The 16,235-nt window shown below is 36.5% G+C and overlaps 1 protein-coding gene across 3 annotated transcripts in view; it reads right to left on the bottom strand.

Moving 5' to 3' along the window:
• LOC101548274 (sodium channel protein type 2 subunit alpha) overlaps positions 1-16,235 on the bottom strand; it is a 138,178-nt gene that overhangs the window by 51,803 nt on the left and 70,140 nt on the right. For all 3 annotated transcript variants that reach the window (XM_055122888.1, XM_055122887.1, XM_055122886.1), the window contains exons 12-14: positions 9,601-9,948; positions 4,745-4,877; positions 14-252 (exon numbers count right to left, since the gene is read on the bottom strand). In XM_055122888.1, the coding sequence (XP_054978863.1) occupies positions 14-252; positions 4,745-4,877; positions 9,601-9,948 (720 nt within the window). The remainder of the gene's footprint in view (positions 1-13; positions 253-4,744; positions 4,878-9,600; positions 9,949-16,235) is intronic.

The following is a 16,235-nucleotide window of genomic DNA, read 5'->3' as shown; positions in this document are numbered from 1 at the left end:
AGAAGAATCTTACCAGATTCCCAACTGATAGCACATTGCTGAAGTGCTCTGTCATGGGATAGTGCTCCATGGCCATGAAGAGTGTGTTTAAGACAATGCAGATGGTGATGGCCAGATCAACAAATGGGTCCATCACAACCAAGTTAACTATATGTTTCACCTTTAACCATGGTTTACAGCAGTCCCAAATCAAACACATGTTAGCAAATTTATACCAACAGGGTGGACATTTCTGTCTGGATTCTTCGAGTTCTGAAAGAAAAAAAATTTGAATCTGTATGAAAACAGTTTACTTTCAATCAAGTAGTTTTGGATTTAAATTAAATTTAAGTATATAAAATTCTTGAAAGGCAGTATGGGTTAATCTGAGGGTAGAGCAAAAAAATACTTAATGGGTTAGTTTTCATTGAAAACATGGGCATAGACAGGGCTAGTAAACCTTGCAAAGTTACATTGTCTAAACGTAGCTTCCAAGATACTGCAGCAATATGGAATTGTATATTGATAATAGCACTTATCTTCAATACGATAAGGAATTGATAGGTAAGACTTGGGACACTTGGAGTCGACCTATATTCCAGCAACAAATATCAAAAAATGCAAATATAATCAAAGACCTCCTCTTGGGATATAGACTAAAAATTTTTACCAGTCTTGCTAAATCTTTGTTTCTTGAATTAGACAAGTTTTTTATTAGTTTCTGGCATATTACTGAGATTTTTTTGTTATTGTCATCAGTTGTAATAAAATAGTCTCCAATTATGCCTTATTAGCTATAGAATTGTATATTACTCTCACCAAAATTCCATTTTCTCTGTTATTTCATAATTTAACTAGATGGAACAGATGAAGAGGTAACATCTGCCCTTAGAAATTAGGATCTTCACTATCAGCATAAATAAATGTTCTACAAGTAAGGATTCTAGGTAGAAAATATGAAAACTTAAACTTTTACATGCTTTAGTTTAGTGTTTTACTATGAACAGCTATCATACAAAAAAACTATGATATAAAATTTTACATTAAAATATATTTACCTAAGAGAATCTGTGACTCAAGTATCTCTAGTAGATAACAGAACAAAAGAGCATACTCAAAGTAATACTCAAAATAATATGCAAGATGATAAATTTAAAGTGATACTCATAATAATAAAACTGGTAAATATTGCAAATAATTTTGGGGAATTAGAAGTAAAAAAAATCTGCCACCTTTTTTTGGTAGGAATTTCTCTTAATTGACTCAAAGTGGAATAGGCTGAAGAACTTGCTATTTTCTGCCAATATCGCGGTTGCACAACTCATTACAAGCTCTGCCGAAATAAGACCATTACTTTCAAGAATAGTGGGGGAGATTGATCCATGGCATAAATGTCTTTGGTCACTCACTTTGGTATTTGGTGGCAATGGGATTATTTGTCCAAACATCTCACAGCTTATTATGAACATAACTGTGCAAAGAAGTAATTAGTACATGACAATAGGCAATGATTTATTTGTTCTGCTGATAAACATTAACCTCTTACTACAGCTATAAACTTCCTACCAACTAATAACTTCATTCAAGTAAATTGATTTCCTGCTTACTTTTAACAGAATTTTATTAGAGACATATTCTTCAATTATTTCTTTAGATATTAAAATCTTCAAGTGCACAGATTATTTCTATTTCTCTTAAACAGTATCTAATATTATAGTCATAAATCAGAGGAAAATATGAATAGATTATGCACTACTTATACTGTAGATGCCTTTACACTTCAAATGATCTGTTTATATTGAAGATAAAAATACATTATAACTTACAGCAAGTAATGGAATTGTATGAAAAAATCTCTCTTTGCCTGTGTAGAGTTGGAATATGTATTTTTTTAAAAATGCTACCTGTCATTTAGTTGGTAAAGAGAAGCAAACAGGAATTGGTAGAAAAAATAATCAGAGAAAAGTTCAAGGCGGGAATTTCAGCAGGTGTTGCTCATCTTCACACCAGGAAGAAGAAGCGGAGCAAAGTTGTTTAAGTTCTAAAATAAAATAATTGAATTATTCATGCCAAAAAAAAGAGAACTTCATACTTTGAAACAAAGCATTCAGGGTAGAACTACAGCCACCTCTCCATTATTCCTATTTGAGTTGTCCACACAATCAAATACTTATTGTTCAGTTTAGATCTATGGTTGACTCTCCTCACCACTACTTCACCCCCTCCCATACTTCCAATTTCCACTTCTACTATTCTCTCCAAGTGTGTGACTACCAAATATTCCTATATGATACTGCATTTAAAAATGAAAGGAAATTGGACCCGGAGGTAGTACAACAGGTGTGGTGCATGCTTATCATGGTCCCAACCTGGGTTCAACTCCTAGCAGTGTTCCCCAAGCATCTCTGTGTGCAGCTCCAGAGGGCCTAAGCAGTTTGGGGGTATCCTGGGTATAAAATGCACTGCAGCGTGCAAGCAGCATCCTTGAATCTTTGCACTGAATTGATCGCCTAGTTGGCCAAGAACAAATGGTGGGGTTTCTCCCACTCCCCAACAGAAATTATTCGTTTTTCTCATCTAAGGGATTGCTCACATGGGAGCATCTTTATTACTCTGGAAAATGGAGACTTGGCTGCAGTTTAAAAGAAGAAAAATTAAAGTTGCCAGCCGGATCAAAAAGCCTTAAATAAGGAAGGTTAGGCTTAGAAGAAAAGACCACGCCCCACCCAAACAAAACAAAAGAAAAAGCAAACAGGTTATGTCAACTTAAGAAAACATTCCTTTGCACCATTATTGGGAACAACAGAAAGACTATAATAAAGACAGTTCTAATGTGAATTTGTGTAATTTTTACAACCAACCTGATAGATGCCACATTCAAAGTCTTCAGATAAAATTATAAAGAGATAAGCAAGCTATTTGTTCCTATCTATAGGAACAAGGAAAAACAACATGAAATGTAACTATTGTCTCTCACAAAAATACAAGTCAAACACTGTGGTTATTAATTAGGATAAAACACTCTTGGTTTCTTCCTGTTTCCTAATTACTCATATTTCTAAGGACACTGCCACACATTTCATCCTAAGCAATTCCATGAGACACTTCTTCATGGTGGGTGACATTGGTGCACTTGTTTTGAATTTTATATTTTATTTAGTGGAGAAGTTCAATCATAAATGAGTGGTTTTTTTGGAAAGCTATTTCTTAAGTGCGCTCAAACTTAATGCTATTAGAAGTGCAAAGTAAGACTGTTGATTTAGACTTACCCTGTCTCCTTCTCTACTTCTTGCTTTAGGGAGCAGACATGCTGCTGACATCGGTAGCAGAACCACTGGCAACTTCCTTTCAGTGGTTTTGCTATGGCAAGGAGCAGAAGACCAGAGAATCTTCAAAAGATTTACCTGGAGGGACAGGGAGGAGCAAGCTACTGGCGCTGGGGGGAGAAGAGGGAGTGCAAGCTAATGCAGGCGAGGTTGGGGAAGAACGTACTGAGTTTAATATTCCATAGGAATCAGTGAAAAGATTTCTGATATTGCATTAGGACATTAAGAATATTGGCGGTGGGGGGGAGATCGGCAAAAAAAAAGCATATGGGGTTGTGTAATCTTGACATGGTTGTGATATATTTTGTCATCTGTACTATGAATTTTTTCCATGACTTTTAGGCTTTTGATACTGGTATTAACACCAGGAGATCTAGGTATTCAGGATGAGATTATTTTGTAAGTCTGACTCATAACAGGAGAAACTATCACTAGCAATAAGAAAGGCAAATATACATTCTCTCTTTTACTGTTTTGCTCACAAACACACACAGAGGGGCAAGGGTGGTAGTTATACAAGAGAAAGGGAAAGAAGAGGAAAGTAGGGTGAGGAGGGGGTTGGTTAATATATATTGTGTGTGATGGTATTGTCCCAGAAGCTGAAGTTGACAGATGAAGTCTGCATTCTCTTACAGTACAAAAAGGAACAAACATGTGAATTAACAAAGAGGAAAATTAAGAAGCAAAGTATTATAGTAGTTATTGACTGCTTACTAATGCTGGCCAGAGGGTGTTTTATACATGATGACTCATTTAATCCTTCAGACAACCTAAATCTTAAACATCAGTATTTCTGTTTTATTAATGAGAAAACTAAAGTTCAAAGTCATTCATTAGCACATTTAACAAATCAAAAAAGGCAAAGAATTAATCACAGATCCAGTTGACCCCAAAGTCTTTATTTGGGCATAAGGAGACCTCAAAACAACATATCACAGTCTTAGATGCAGTTCTCAATAAAAGAGAAAGCTGAAATATTGTAACACTGGTTAGAGAGAGGCAAGAATGGGATAACAAAACTTTGAAAACTTGGCTTAAAACCTGGTTCACATTTGTAATTTATATTTCTGATTAATTCAAGCATTTTAAACTTGTTTTTTAATAGATAATTCAATTCAAATGTTTTGCTTTTTTATGATAATGAGCACTTGTCCTTACATTCCTTTCAATATCATGCACACAAAATTTTTAATAGCTCAGAATTTAACATATAAAAAAGGAATTTTTCATGTATTGGCAAGATCTTTCTGGAGGAAAAATGTAAAGCATCCATATGAATTAGTAGATTCTTTGGTTATACATGAACTTTGTATTTATTTAGTAAAAGATATATGATGATAAAATAAGGGAGTATAGTTTTGGAAGTTGTTTATTTTTTGTACTTTTTTATCATTACCAAAGTACTAGCAAGTTGCTCTACTCTAGTATTTTTGACTTACCTTCCATAGTATTGGTCAAAATACTGGCCATACTCATTGCTCTTTGTCTTGTGGCCGGATCTTCCAATAAGTCCATGGAAACATGATAAGAACTGGATCGTCTTTTTCTTATTTCTGTTTCAGTGGTTGTGCCCTAAAAAAATTAAATATCAGATAAACAAATTATTATTTCTAAGCAAAGCTAAATCCAAGACATTTCTATAATGGATAATACTTAGCTACTCGTTATGTTTTCCCAGACAGAAACATAAGACATAAAGCATTTTTAGATATGAAATAATAAAACCAGATATGAAACAAGGACAGAATATTTATTCTTGAGAAGTATTAGGAAACATAGCAGAGTCTCAACTTTCAGAGATATCTTGTCTAAATTTACCATCAAAATAGACTTTTTAAGTCTTCCACATTGGAACTTTGATCTAGAGAGTTCACATTCATTGCTGGATAGCCATTTAGCATTTCATCCAATTTTATCTTAGAATTCAGAGTGAAGCATACAATTCCTTAATTTTCTCTCATGTTGTATTATTAGATTTTTATAGACATTTTATATAGTTAAATGTAGGTAAAGAATAGCTATCAAGTGTATCGCGCCCACGGCAGAGCCTGGCATGATACCCGTGGCATATTGGATATGCCAAAAAGAGTAACAATAAGTCTCACAATGAGAGACATTACTGGTGCCCGCTCTAACAAATCGATGAGCAACGGGATGACAGTGACAGGTAAAGAATTGTTACAATTTCCCTAATATGAATCAGCATACTAATTTCCCTGAATATGAATTATAGTTGTAAAACGCGTTATTTGTATTTCCAAACTCTCTTAGTAAAATTCAATTTTATAAGTAACATATAATTTTTTCCATCTTAAACAACACAAATTTTCACATATACATACAAATACACAAACACACACTCTTACACATAAACCCTCATTCCTGTCATAAACATTCTCATCTGTATAAATAAAGCCAGTTTGGGAATCCTTTTGTTTTGTTTTGTTTTTGTTTTTTGTTTTTAATGTTTGGTACTCAGGTATTACTTCTGGCTTAGCGCTCAGGAAACATTAGTTATGGTGTTTGGGGAGCATGTAGTATGCTGGTGATCAAACCCAGGTGAGCTATGTGCAATGTGAGTGTTCTACCCACTATACTATTTATACTCCTGCTCCAGCCCAGAAATTTTTACATTGATACAATGGTTGATATTTTAAAATTCTGAAATTAAGTCACCATTTCAACGGAGCTAGAAAGTTATTTGTATTTAAGAAACCAAACAAAAATTTGACTACTATATAAAATATGGGTAAAAATAAAAATTTTAAGAACCAAATTTTTAATGGTAGTAATCTGAGGACTTTTACCCTTTTCTAAAATAGAAATATGAATGCTTTTCATCTTTTTTTGATTTTTTGTTATATGAGCAATAAAATTAAAACCATAAATATTCAAAAGTAAAATGTCCATTTAATTGACATGATCGTTATTAATGGTGCTTATATTTCTTAAGGTTACTATAAATTAACTTTTTGGCAAAAAAAAATTACATTGAGTGAAGAAATAACTCCTGGGGGGCTGGAGTGATAGATAGTACAGTGGGTAGGGCATTTGACTTCCATGCGACCAACCTAGGTTCAATTTCCAGCATCCCATATGATCCCCTGAGCACTGCCAGGAGTAATATCTGAGTGCAGAGCCAGGAGTTTCCTCTGTGCATCACCGAGTGTGACCCAAAAAGAAAAAAAAAGAAAAAAAGAACTCCTGAGCTGGAGAAATAGTAAAAAGGGTAGGCACTTTCCTTGCATGTGGCCAGCCAGTATTCAATATCTGGCACCATATACAGTTCCCTGAGCCCTATCAGGAACACAAAGCCAGATGTAAGTCTTGAGCACTGCCAGGTGTGGTCCACAAACACAAAAAAGAGTGAGGGAAGAGGAAAAAGAGGGAAGAGAGAGATAAGAATCTAAGAGGAAAAACTTTTACGGTTTTCTTAAAATTCTATTTGCTCTACAGAGAATTAGTGTGCCACCTAGGATAGTAGATAATTTAATAGTTATCTACTATTAAATTCAATCTATTTCTATTTAGATTGAATTTGATAGTAGATAACATCTAATGATATTACTGAAAAAATTTTTTCTTAATTATTTTCAGTTGGGTTTTTGTGTAAAGTGCAGGAGAGATTTTGTATAAAACAAAGGATATCTTGTGCTTTTTAGGTGTCACATGCTCACAGCTCCTCTAATAGGTGACTGCATACTGAAGCCCTTTCTTTTTTTTTAAATTTAATTTAATTTTCATAGAGTAGTTCACAATCTTTGATTACGTTTAATATTCAAATACCAAGACCATTATACCTTCCCACTACCATATTTTGGATGTTTCCATCCTGAACCCCAACCCCTGCCCTCAAAACAAAACCAAAATAATTTATTTCATATTGCTTTTTATGAATAATTCACTAAAAATTATCCAAAAAAGGTTTTTTAGGGGGCTGGAGCGATAGCACAGCGGGTAGGGCGTTTGCCTTGCACATGGCCGACCCGGGTTCTAATCCCAGCATCCCATATGGTCCCCTGAGCACCGCCAGGAGTAATTCCTGAGTGAACAGCCAGGAGTAACCCCTGTGCATCGCCAGGTGTGACCCAAAAATCACAAAAAAAAAAAAAGGTTTTTTAGAAGAAAGTGTGAAGATTGTTGTATTTCACCCAGGAGCCATTAAACCCTTCTGTAAGAGATTACTAGCATGTTTTTAGAGGTTGAGCCTTGTGTACATATATATATATATACATATATATATATGTCTGTAAAAATATATTTCCCCCTAAGATTGGATGCCTTCTACCATCAAATGTGGTATAATACTTTTGATATATCAGTGGTGTAAAGTAAGATATTTTTTGGTCCAGGAATAGGTCCACTCAAGGGTGAGGCTTGTCTGAACATGTGGAGAGCGGCTCTGAGCATGGTGATAGCTAAACTCTGGAGGCTTTTGGCTGCTGGGGCTGAGTATTTTGGGGTAGGGAGGGACCTCACCTGCTCCCCTCCGGATTGCCCTGAATGAAACAGCCTGGCGTGCTTCTAGAGGAATGGCTATGGAGTATCGTTCTGTGCTGTCTTCTGAGAGATTTATTAAGCCTTTGGATTATGGCCGTTGATGAGATTATATGGCCCCAGCCAGAGGTGACTTGTGGGGGTGACTGCCTAGTTTCCAGAAACAGGGGGACATACAGGTTAGGCCACTCATTCTCACTTTCTTTGAACCTGGACTTTTTAGTCACGAGTCCTGCATACCTGGGTTTTCTGAGGATCCACTTATGGGTGAGAAGCCCTTCCATATTAATGTGGTTTAAAGTGCTTATCTAATGATACATTTAATTATGTAAAAAATCATATGTAGAACCTTTTAATGTGATTCAAAAGCTATGATGTGCAACAAAATTATTTTAGTGAAATATTTTTAGACTAAAATGAAATTTTTAGATGATTGTGGAAAATACAGGTACTAAGGAGCATTTCAGGTATGCATCTGATACCAGTTCAGCTAATCCCTGGAACAACAGTGGTTCCACCAGCTATGGAACTGTGTCCATATGGAGGAGCTCTTTAAACCCTGCTGGGATATCCCTAGCACCTGGGCCTGAACAGCACTGCATCACTAGACCCTAACCCTCAGCTTCCAGATCAACTGATAAATCACCAGGAGTTGTCCCTAACCAACTGACCACCACTTCAAAAGACCCCCAAATTAACCAAATTATATATTTAATTTAATACCAAATTTAAGAGCTCTTTATGCTTTGAAAAGAAAATCAATACTATGTCTCTACAAAAGTATGGTGCTGATGATTTTGTTTATAAAATCATGAAAATATGGTAAAAATTTAAATATGCTCTAAGTATGTCAATACATGACTGTTCTACGTACTAAATAAAAGTGACTTTATTATACAAATATTCAATGGTCAGCTTACTGTTCAATGGTCAGCTTACTGTTCAATGTTCAGCTTACTAGAGTGACTCCTAATTTTGCCTGGCAGTATTTGAATATACTGAATAATAGTATACACTTCAAGTGGCCTCCGTCCCTCTTGGAGAGCCTGGCAAACTACCGAGAGTATCCCGCCCACATGGCAGAATCTGGCAAGTTACCTGTGGCGTATTCGATATGCCAAAAACAGTAACAAGTCTCACAATGGAGACATTACTGGTGCTGGCTAGAGCAAATCGATGAGCAACAGGATGACAGTGCTACAGTGCAGTGCTACTTCGAGTGGAAGTACAAAATACTTTTAAATAAGCATTGATAACAAGATCCTTAGCTTGAGCATTTGTGTAATGCCTTGTGTTTAATTTGGTTGTTGAGCCTAAGTTGTATGTTTTAAAAGATAGTAATATTAATTGTACTGTAGTAATAATGACAAAGGAATAAATAACTACAATTATAAACTATAAGAGTTAACTTGTTTTAACTAATCTGTGAAAAAAATTCTGAATGTGGGTTGGAGTGATAGTACAGTGGGTAGGGCATTTGCCTTCCATGCAGCTAACCCAGGTTCAATCACCAGCAACCCAAAGAGTCCCCCGAGCACCACCAGGAGTGTTTCCTGAGTGCAGAGGCAGGAGTAACCCCTGAGCATTGCCAGGTGTGACCCAAAAAGCCAAAAAAAAACCCACAACAACAAAAAATTTCTAAGTGGAATTTTTGACAAAATTAATTCATAACCTAATTAAATCAACCTCTTGGGCTTTGAGAGACAGACTCAGTAAACTTCACAGACCTGGATATACAAACCACTACTACTGGCACTATCACAGTCCCCTTCTCAGCGGCTATTCGCTTTGGTCTTACCTCTGGCAAGAGCTGCCCAGTGGGAGATGTGAGGGCAGAAGGACCGCCCACGAGGGAAACCACACCGTTACAGTCCACAGCACTGTGCATCTTGCCATTCATGGGAAGGATGGGAATCACCCTGGAGGCGCGACTGGCCTGGCTGACCGTGCTGTGCCGACGCTCCCCATGTCTGTGTGGCACAAACAAAGAGTCCCTCCGACTGTCATTGTCTTCAAAGGTACTGTGCTCATCATCGGCAAAGTCGTTTTCCGAGCCAATATCCTTCGCTCTACCTCTAAAGCTGAACAGGCTTGCCCTGCTGTTGCGTCTTGGAGAGAAAAGTGAGCCACGGATGCTCAATAAAGACTGTAAACAAGGCAGGAAAGAAATGAAACAGAATTAACATTCTTTAAAGTATGGGACTGGATTTATTGTTTTTATAAGCACATGTTATTAGGCACGTGGGATTGTGGGTTGCTTGGTAACAACTGGGGTGTTCTGGTACTTAATTGATCTCTTATGTTCCTTTCCCCTGTTTTCTGTTTATTTTTAAAATTTCTGTCAATTTCTTCCACTTAAACCATGCCTTACATTGTCAAAAATGCCACTTAACTTTTTAAAATTCTATTACTGGCACCTTGAACTGAAAGTTTTGCCAGACTCTTTTAGAACCTAGTCTCTTTAATACTACAATGAAAAACCAATTTAATAGAAATCTACATCAGCCCCTTTGAAGGAAAGTGGAGACATTGGTGGAGGGAAGTTGACTTTCTTGATAGGATTGCTGTTGAAACATTGTGCACTGAAACACAGCTATAAAAAACTTTGTAAATCACAGGAACTTAATTAATAAAGAAAGATAATTTTAAAGAATAGTTTATTAGTTACTACACCTCAATGCAAATCTTACCACAGAAGAAAATAAAGTCAAATTTGCTTGAGTGCCTGTTATAGTACATGGAGAAACTTCTCTTTCCTTTGCATATTTAAAAATGATATTCATAAATAAATTAAACAAATCAAGCTCAAAGAACTATGATTAATTTCCTAAGTTTTGTTCTTCTGCTGTTTCAAGAAATCTGGGGTCATAGAGATAATATAGCAGGTAAGGGACTAACCTTGGATGCAGTAGACCAAGATTAAATCCCCCTGCACCTGGGACTGGAGCAATAGTACAGTGTGTAGGGCGCTTGCCTTCCATATTGCAGACCCAGGTTCGATCCCCGGTGTTCCATATAGTCCCCTGAGCCTGCTAGGAGTAATTCCTCAGTGCAGAGCCAGAAGTAACCCCTGAGCATTGCCGTGTGTGAGCCCCAAATATAAACCACAACAAAAATTGCTTTTACTATATATGGTCTACTAGCACAGTCAGTAATGATCCTGGAGTGCAGAACCAAAAGTGAGTCCTGAATACAACTGAGTATGTCTCACTCTCCCCCCTCTACCCACTCACATACACACACACACACACACACACAAATCTGAAGAAGGCCATATTTATAAAATCTGATTTTCATTCCATATTTGGTGAGATTATTTGACAGTTTTATAAATGGCTGCATTGTTACTGTCTAGCGTTTTATCTTGATTTTTAATCTTAACTGCTCTGAGTTCAGTAGATAACTCTGTTTGTAACTAGTCTACTCTTATAACCCTACTCCAATTAACATTTGTTTTTGCTTGTCCAATATCTATCCTACTTCTTTTAAAAGTACTCTGAATATCTTTGAAAAATATTCCTCAATGGAGCAACATCTTAACTGAGACTTAGCCAGTGAATGTTTTCCACACTGCTGACCAGAATATGGTTCAAAGATGAGTGTGGGACGATTCTGGGATATCTGACAATCGGCTCTTTCTTTTTACAACTGGAAAAGAAGTGAATTTCAGAAGAGTTGCTGATAATAGACTGCAAGTTTGAATGGCAGTTGGTATTTAAAGATAAATGAGTTTATTATTTTGTACCTTCATATTTTTATATTTCTTTACTGTCAATAGTGTTTTGATTTTTCTTTCTAGATAAGTGATAAATAAGTTCAATAACATCATATACATGTATAAAAAGTATAAAATATTTAACCTGATCTTATGACTATGATCCTATTTATTATGAACAGGAAGAAAGAAGCATATTAGAAAAAAAGCCCTAAAGATGAAACAAGAAGCAAATAGATGCAAAGATAACAAATGGGACTAAACTAGAAAGTGTCAGCACCTCAACAGATTGAAGACTAAGATACAGAGACATCCCACAGAATGGGAAAAATTATATTAAATACTCATGAGATAAGGGGTTAATAGCTAAAGTATATAATGCAGTGGCAGAACTTTACAAGAAAAAAACATCCAATTCTATCAAAAAATGGGGAGAAGTGAACAGAAACTTCCTCAAAAATAAAATGCTCTACATCACTAAGTATCTGGGAGAGTCAAGTCAAAACAATGAGATATGGTATCAACCACAGAGACTGATGCACAATAAAAGAAAAAGAACAACCAGTGTTGGTGTGGATGTGGGGAGAAAGGGACTCTCATTCATTATTGGTGGGATATCGACTGGTCTAGCCTTTTTGGAAAACAGTATCATCATTCCTCAAAAAAACTAGCCATTGAACTTCCCTCTGACCCAGCAGTACCACTTTTGGAATACATCCTAGAGGTGAAAAAAAAACAGCAGAAATGCCATCTGCACTTCTATGTTCATTGCAGCACTATTCACAATAGCCAGAATCTGGAAACAATCTAAGTGCCCAAGAACAGAATACTGGTTAAAGAAACTATGGTACATCTACATGACAGACTACTATGCAGCTGTTAGAAAAAAATGAAGACATGAAATTTGTTTATAAATGAATGGACATGGACAGTATCATGCTGAGTGAAATGAATCAGAAGGAGAAGGACAGAAATAGAATGACTGTACTCATTTGTGGGATATAAAACACGATAATATGAGATTAATACCCAAGGACAGTAGAAACACGGGCCAAAAGGATTGGTCCACAGCTGGAAGCCTGCCTCAAGTTCTGGAAGAGAACACAATTGTGATAGAGAAGGAACTTCCATGACAAGGATAATCGGAATGATGACTCTGGAAAAGAACTGTTCAAAGCAGGTAAAAGAGCAAACACGATAACATCTCAGTATGTTTAATGCAAACCACAGTGGAGAGAGAGAGAAAGAGATAGAGAGAGAGAGACAGATACAGAAAGACAGAGAGACAAACAGAAAGAGACAGAGAGACAGAGAGGAGTAGTGCTTACTCTAAAGACAGGCGGGGGATGGTCATGGTGGGAATGAAACTGGAGATATTGGTGGTGAAAGGTTGGGTGTTGGACCATTGTAGGATTGAAACCTGATTGTGAACAGCTTTATAACTGTGTATCTCATGGTAATTTAATTTTTTTTAAAAATTTAATGTACATGGGGGGCTGGAGTGATAGCACAGCGGGTAGGGTGTTTGCCTTGCACGCAGCCGACCCGGGTTCGAATTCCAGAATCCCATATGGCCCTCTGAGCACCACCAGGGGTAATTCCTGAGTGCACAGCCAGGAGTAACCCCTGGGCATCACCAGGTGTGACCCAAAAAGCAAAAAAATAAAAAATTAAAAAAATTAATGTACATGGGAAAACAAAAAATACAAAAGGAAATCTCAAAACCTTGACCTGCTTCTCTATGTAGTTTTTCCCTCTTTTTGTTCCCATGATTATTTTATTTTACTATCAATCTTTTTAGTCAAAGGAATTATTTTCTTTAATTGTTTTCCACACACCCAGATATTATTTCAAGAGTCTCTTCTACACCATCATTTCCCAAAATTGGGTGATACCACACCCGGGAGGGATGAAGTGCTTGAGTGATGGGTGGGGCAATAATAGCAACCAGAGTGCTTTTGAGGTACTCTTGAGGTGAGCTTTTCATTTGCTGAAAGAAGATCACTTATTGGGGATGCATATGGTGACTTCTTTTTCCCTGAAAATAGTGCAGGAGGCCAAGTAAAATTGGAAACTTCTGTCCTGCACTATCCAATTTTTATTCCTGTCTCTTTTTATTCTTTCCATAAAGTCTTTTGAATGAGCTATAACACAAAATAGATATAGAACTCATAACCTGTTGATATCATTAACTCGTAAAGACAGGTAGGTAAATAATTCTTGGCAATAAAAAATAAAGTAGAAATCATTTCTACATATCCCACAGCGAGAATTATAATTTAACTACAAATACTCTATCCACTCCATTTAAGTAAACAAAAGTATCAAAGTACAATAAAATTCACACAAGTTCTCTTTATGTTCAAAGATTATTATGCTATACAAAAAAAATTTTATGCTATCCCTGGCACTCCAATGGTTCTTTGAGCCCACCAGGAGTGATCCTGAACACAGAGTCAAGACTAAAACCTGAGCACAGCTGGATGTGCCTGCCCCCACACTTAAAAGAAAAGAAATAGAAAAAATATATATGTATATAAAATATTACATCTCAGTGTTTTTCTCTCATTTGTTATCATCAACTTCTATTTCTTACATAAGTAATATAAATTTAAATCTATTACATGTTGTGCCACAGGATATTTGAACATACACTTATCTACAGAAGATGTAAAGATCGTGAACAGGCCCATCTTTATGTCTTACAAGGGGTAAAAATGTTCAGCATCACAAATTAGTAAAAGGTAAATCAAATAACAATACAATGTCACTACAAAATAATGACAATAACCTATCTAAAAAGACAGAAAACAAGTGTTGGCCAGGATGTATAGGAGGAAGAAGTCTCCTATTCCATTTATGTAAATTGGGTTCTATCTCACAAAAGAGTTTGAAGATTTCTTTAAAAACTCAAAACTAAAATACCATATAGTTCAGTAATACCATTCTGACAATCAGATGAACTTAAAAATATGAGTTTGCTATACACAAAGTTTTATTCAATCTGGATTAAAGATCTTGATATCAAACATGTCTCTAAAACATTGAAGAAATAGTTGATACTTTCCTAGATCTTGACCTTAAAAGAGTTTTTCAGGGTACAAACACAATGGCAAATAAACAAAAGCTGAAATAAAGAAATGGGAATATATCAAACTAAAAAGCTTTTGTAATACTGTAGGATAAGATTGGTTTGTCCTTTCTCCCTTGCCACAGAGAGCTTAGTTTTATTGGGTTACACCCATCACAGTGCTCCCAAGAACTCCCATTCTTCTGTGTTTATCTTTAACTCTTCTCTGTGCTCTGCTTCCCCTATCTGTTAATCACCTATGTCTGCAAATCAGACCCTGTGACTTGTAAGGTCAGATCCTTCTAAGGACTCTGAATTTTACATTTGTAAGTGAAATACTGCTTTTCTTTTTCCCTTATATCCTTTGCACAATTTACTTTAGAGAAATGTCCTTTTTGTATAGAGATAGGAAGATAGTTAATGCTATACTTTTTTAACTTGGGAGTTAATTGACTCTGAATAATATTTACTCCTGGGTATCTATTATGTTTACTCAACTTAAGCCTCAGTTGCCCTTATTTTCTAGCACCCCAAAAGCATGGTCCCAATGAAGGGACTAGATGGACCCAAGGCAAGCAGCAAGCTATCTTAGCATCGAAAAAGGACAGGCCAAGTGCAATAAAACTTATAAGTTAAGAGCACAGTTGTGGATGAATTTTGTCATCTAAGGAGTAGTGACTGAAAAAGGAGTCTGCAGGGATTAGGGAGGACTAATCGAGCCCACACGGCAGAGCCTGGCAAGCTACCCATGGCGTATTGGATATGCCAAAAACAGTAACAATAAATCTCACTATGAGAGATGTTACTGGTGCCTGCTTGAACAAATTTATGAGCAATGGGATGACAGTGACAGTCACAGTGAATCTGACATGAAAATTGTGGTCTAGGATTTATAACAAGATGTCCCCAGGAGAGTCACCCTATAAAGTAATATATCTTCTACTGTGTCTATACAAAATGACTAAAAAGATTATTAAGAAGTGAATCTAAGATGATTGTTTATGCACTAAGGAAAGAAGTATGTCCTGAGATGAAATTCCACCCTCCAGCAGATATCCTAGCAGGAGCAGATCTTTGTATTAGAAGATCTTCCCAGGAAAGAACAGAAGGGCTTTACATATATTGATTGTGCTACCTGACCTATGTGTAGTTGCTACCACCAACCTTGGAGGTTGGGTGCTAGGCTGGGAGACTGGATGCGGGGAGGGTGGCATGAAGGACAGGAGGAGACAGGAATGAGGGGCAGTGTGAGACTGGAATGGGGCACTCAGTGAGATTGGAATAGGCAAGCGGGGAGAATGGAATAAATAGAAGGACTGAGATTGGAATAAATGGCAACTGATCAACAGCCAGCCTGGCAGCCCTGATAACCTTCTTCATGTGTCTGTTGGTGTTGGCTGCTAGCGGAGGGCGGAAAGTGACACATGGCCATGGCGGGAGAAAGCCCACATTTAATTATTGAATATACAAGTACAAGAGAAATAAGATCAAAACATTATAAAAATAAAAAGATATCTACATATTAGAAGAAAATTATTTGCACACCACATATCAAAGGACTAATATCCACAACATAAAGTACTGTCAAACTTCAACAACAACACAACCCATCAAATTTAGGAAGAGGAGGAACAGACATTTACTCAAA

The sequence above is a fragment of the Sorex araneus genome, chromosome X (assembly GCF_027595985.1).
Source record: "Sorex araneus isolate mSorAra2 chromosome X, mSorAra2.pri, whole genome shotgun sequence".
NCBI classification, from domain to species: domain Eukaryota; kingdom Metazoa; phylum Chordata; class Mammalia; order Eulipotyphla; family Soricidae; genus Sorex; species Sorex araneus.
This window is presented reverse-complemented; position numbering and strand designations above follow the sequence as displayed.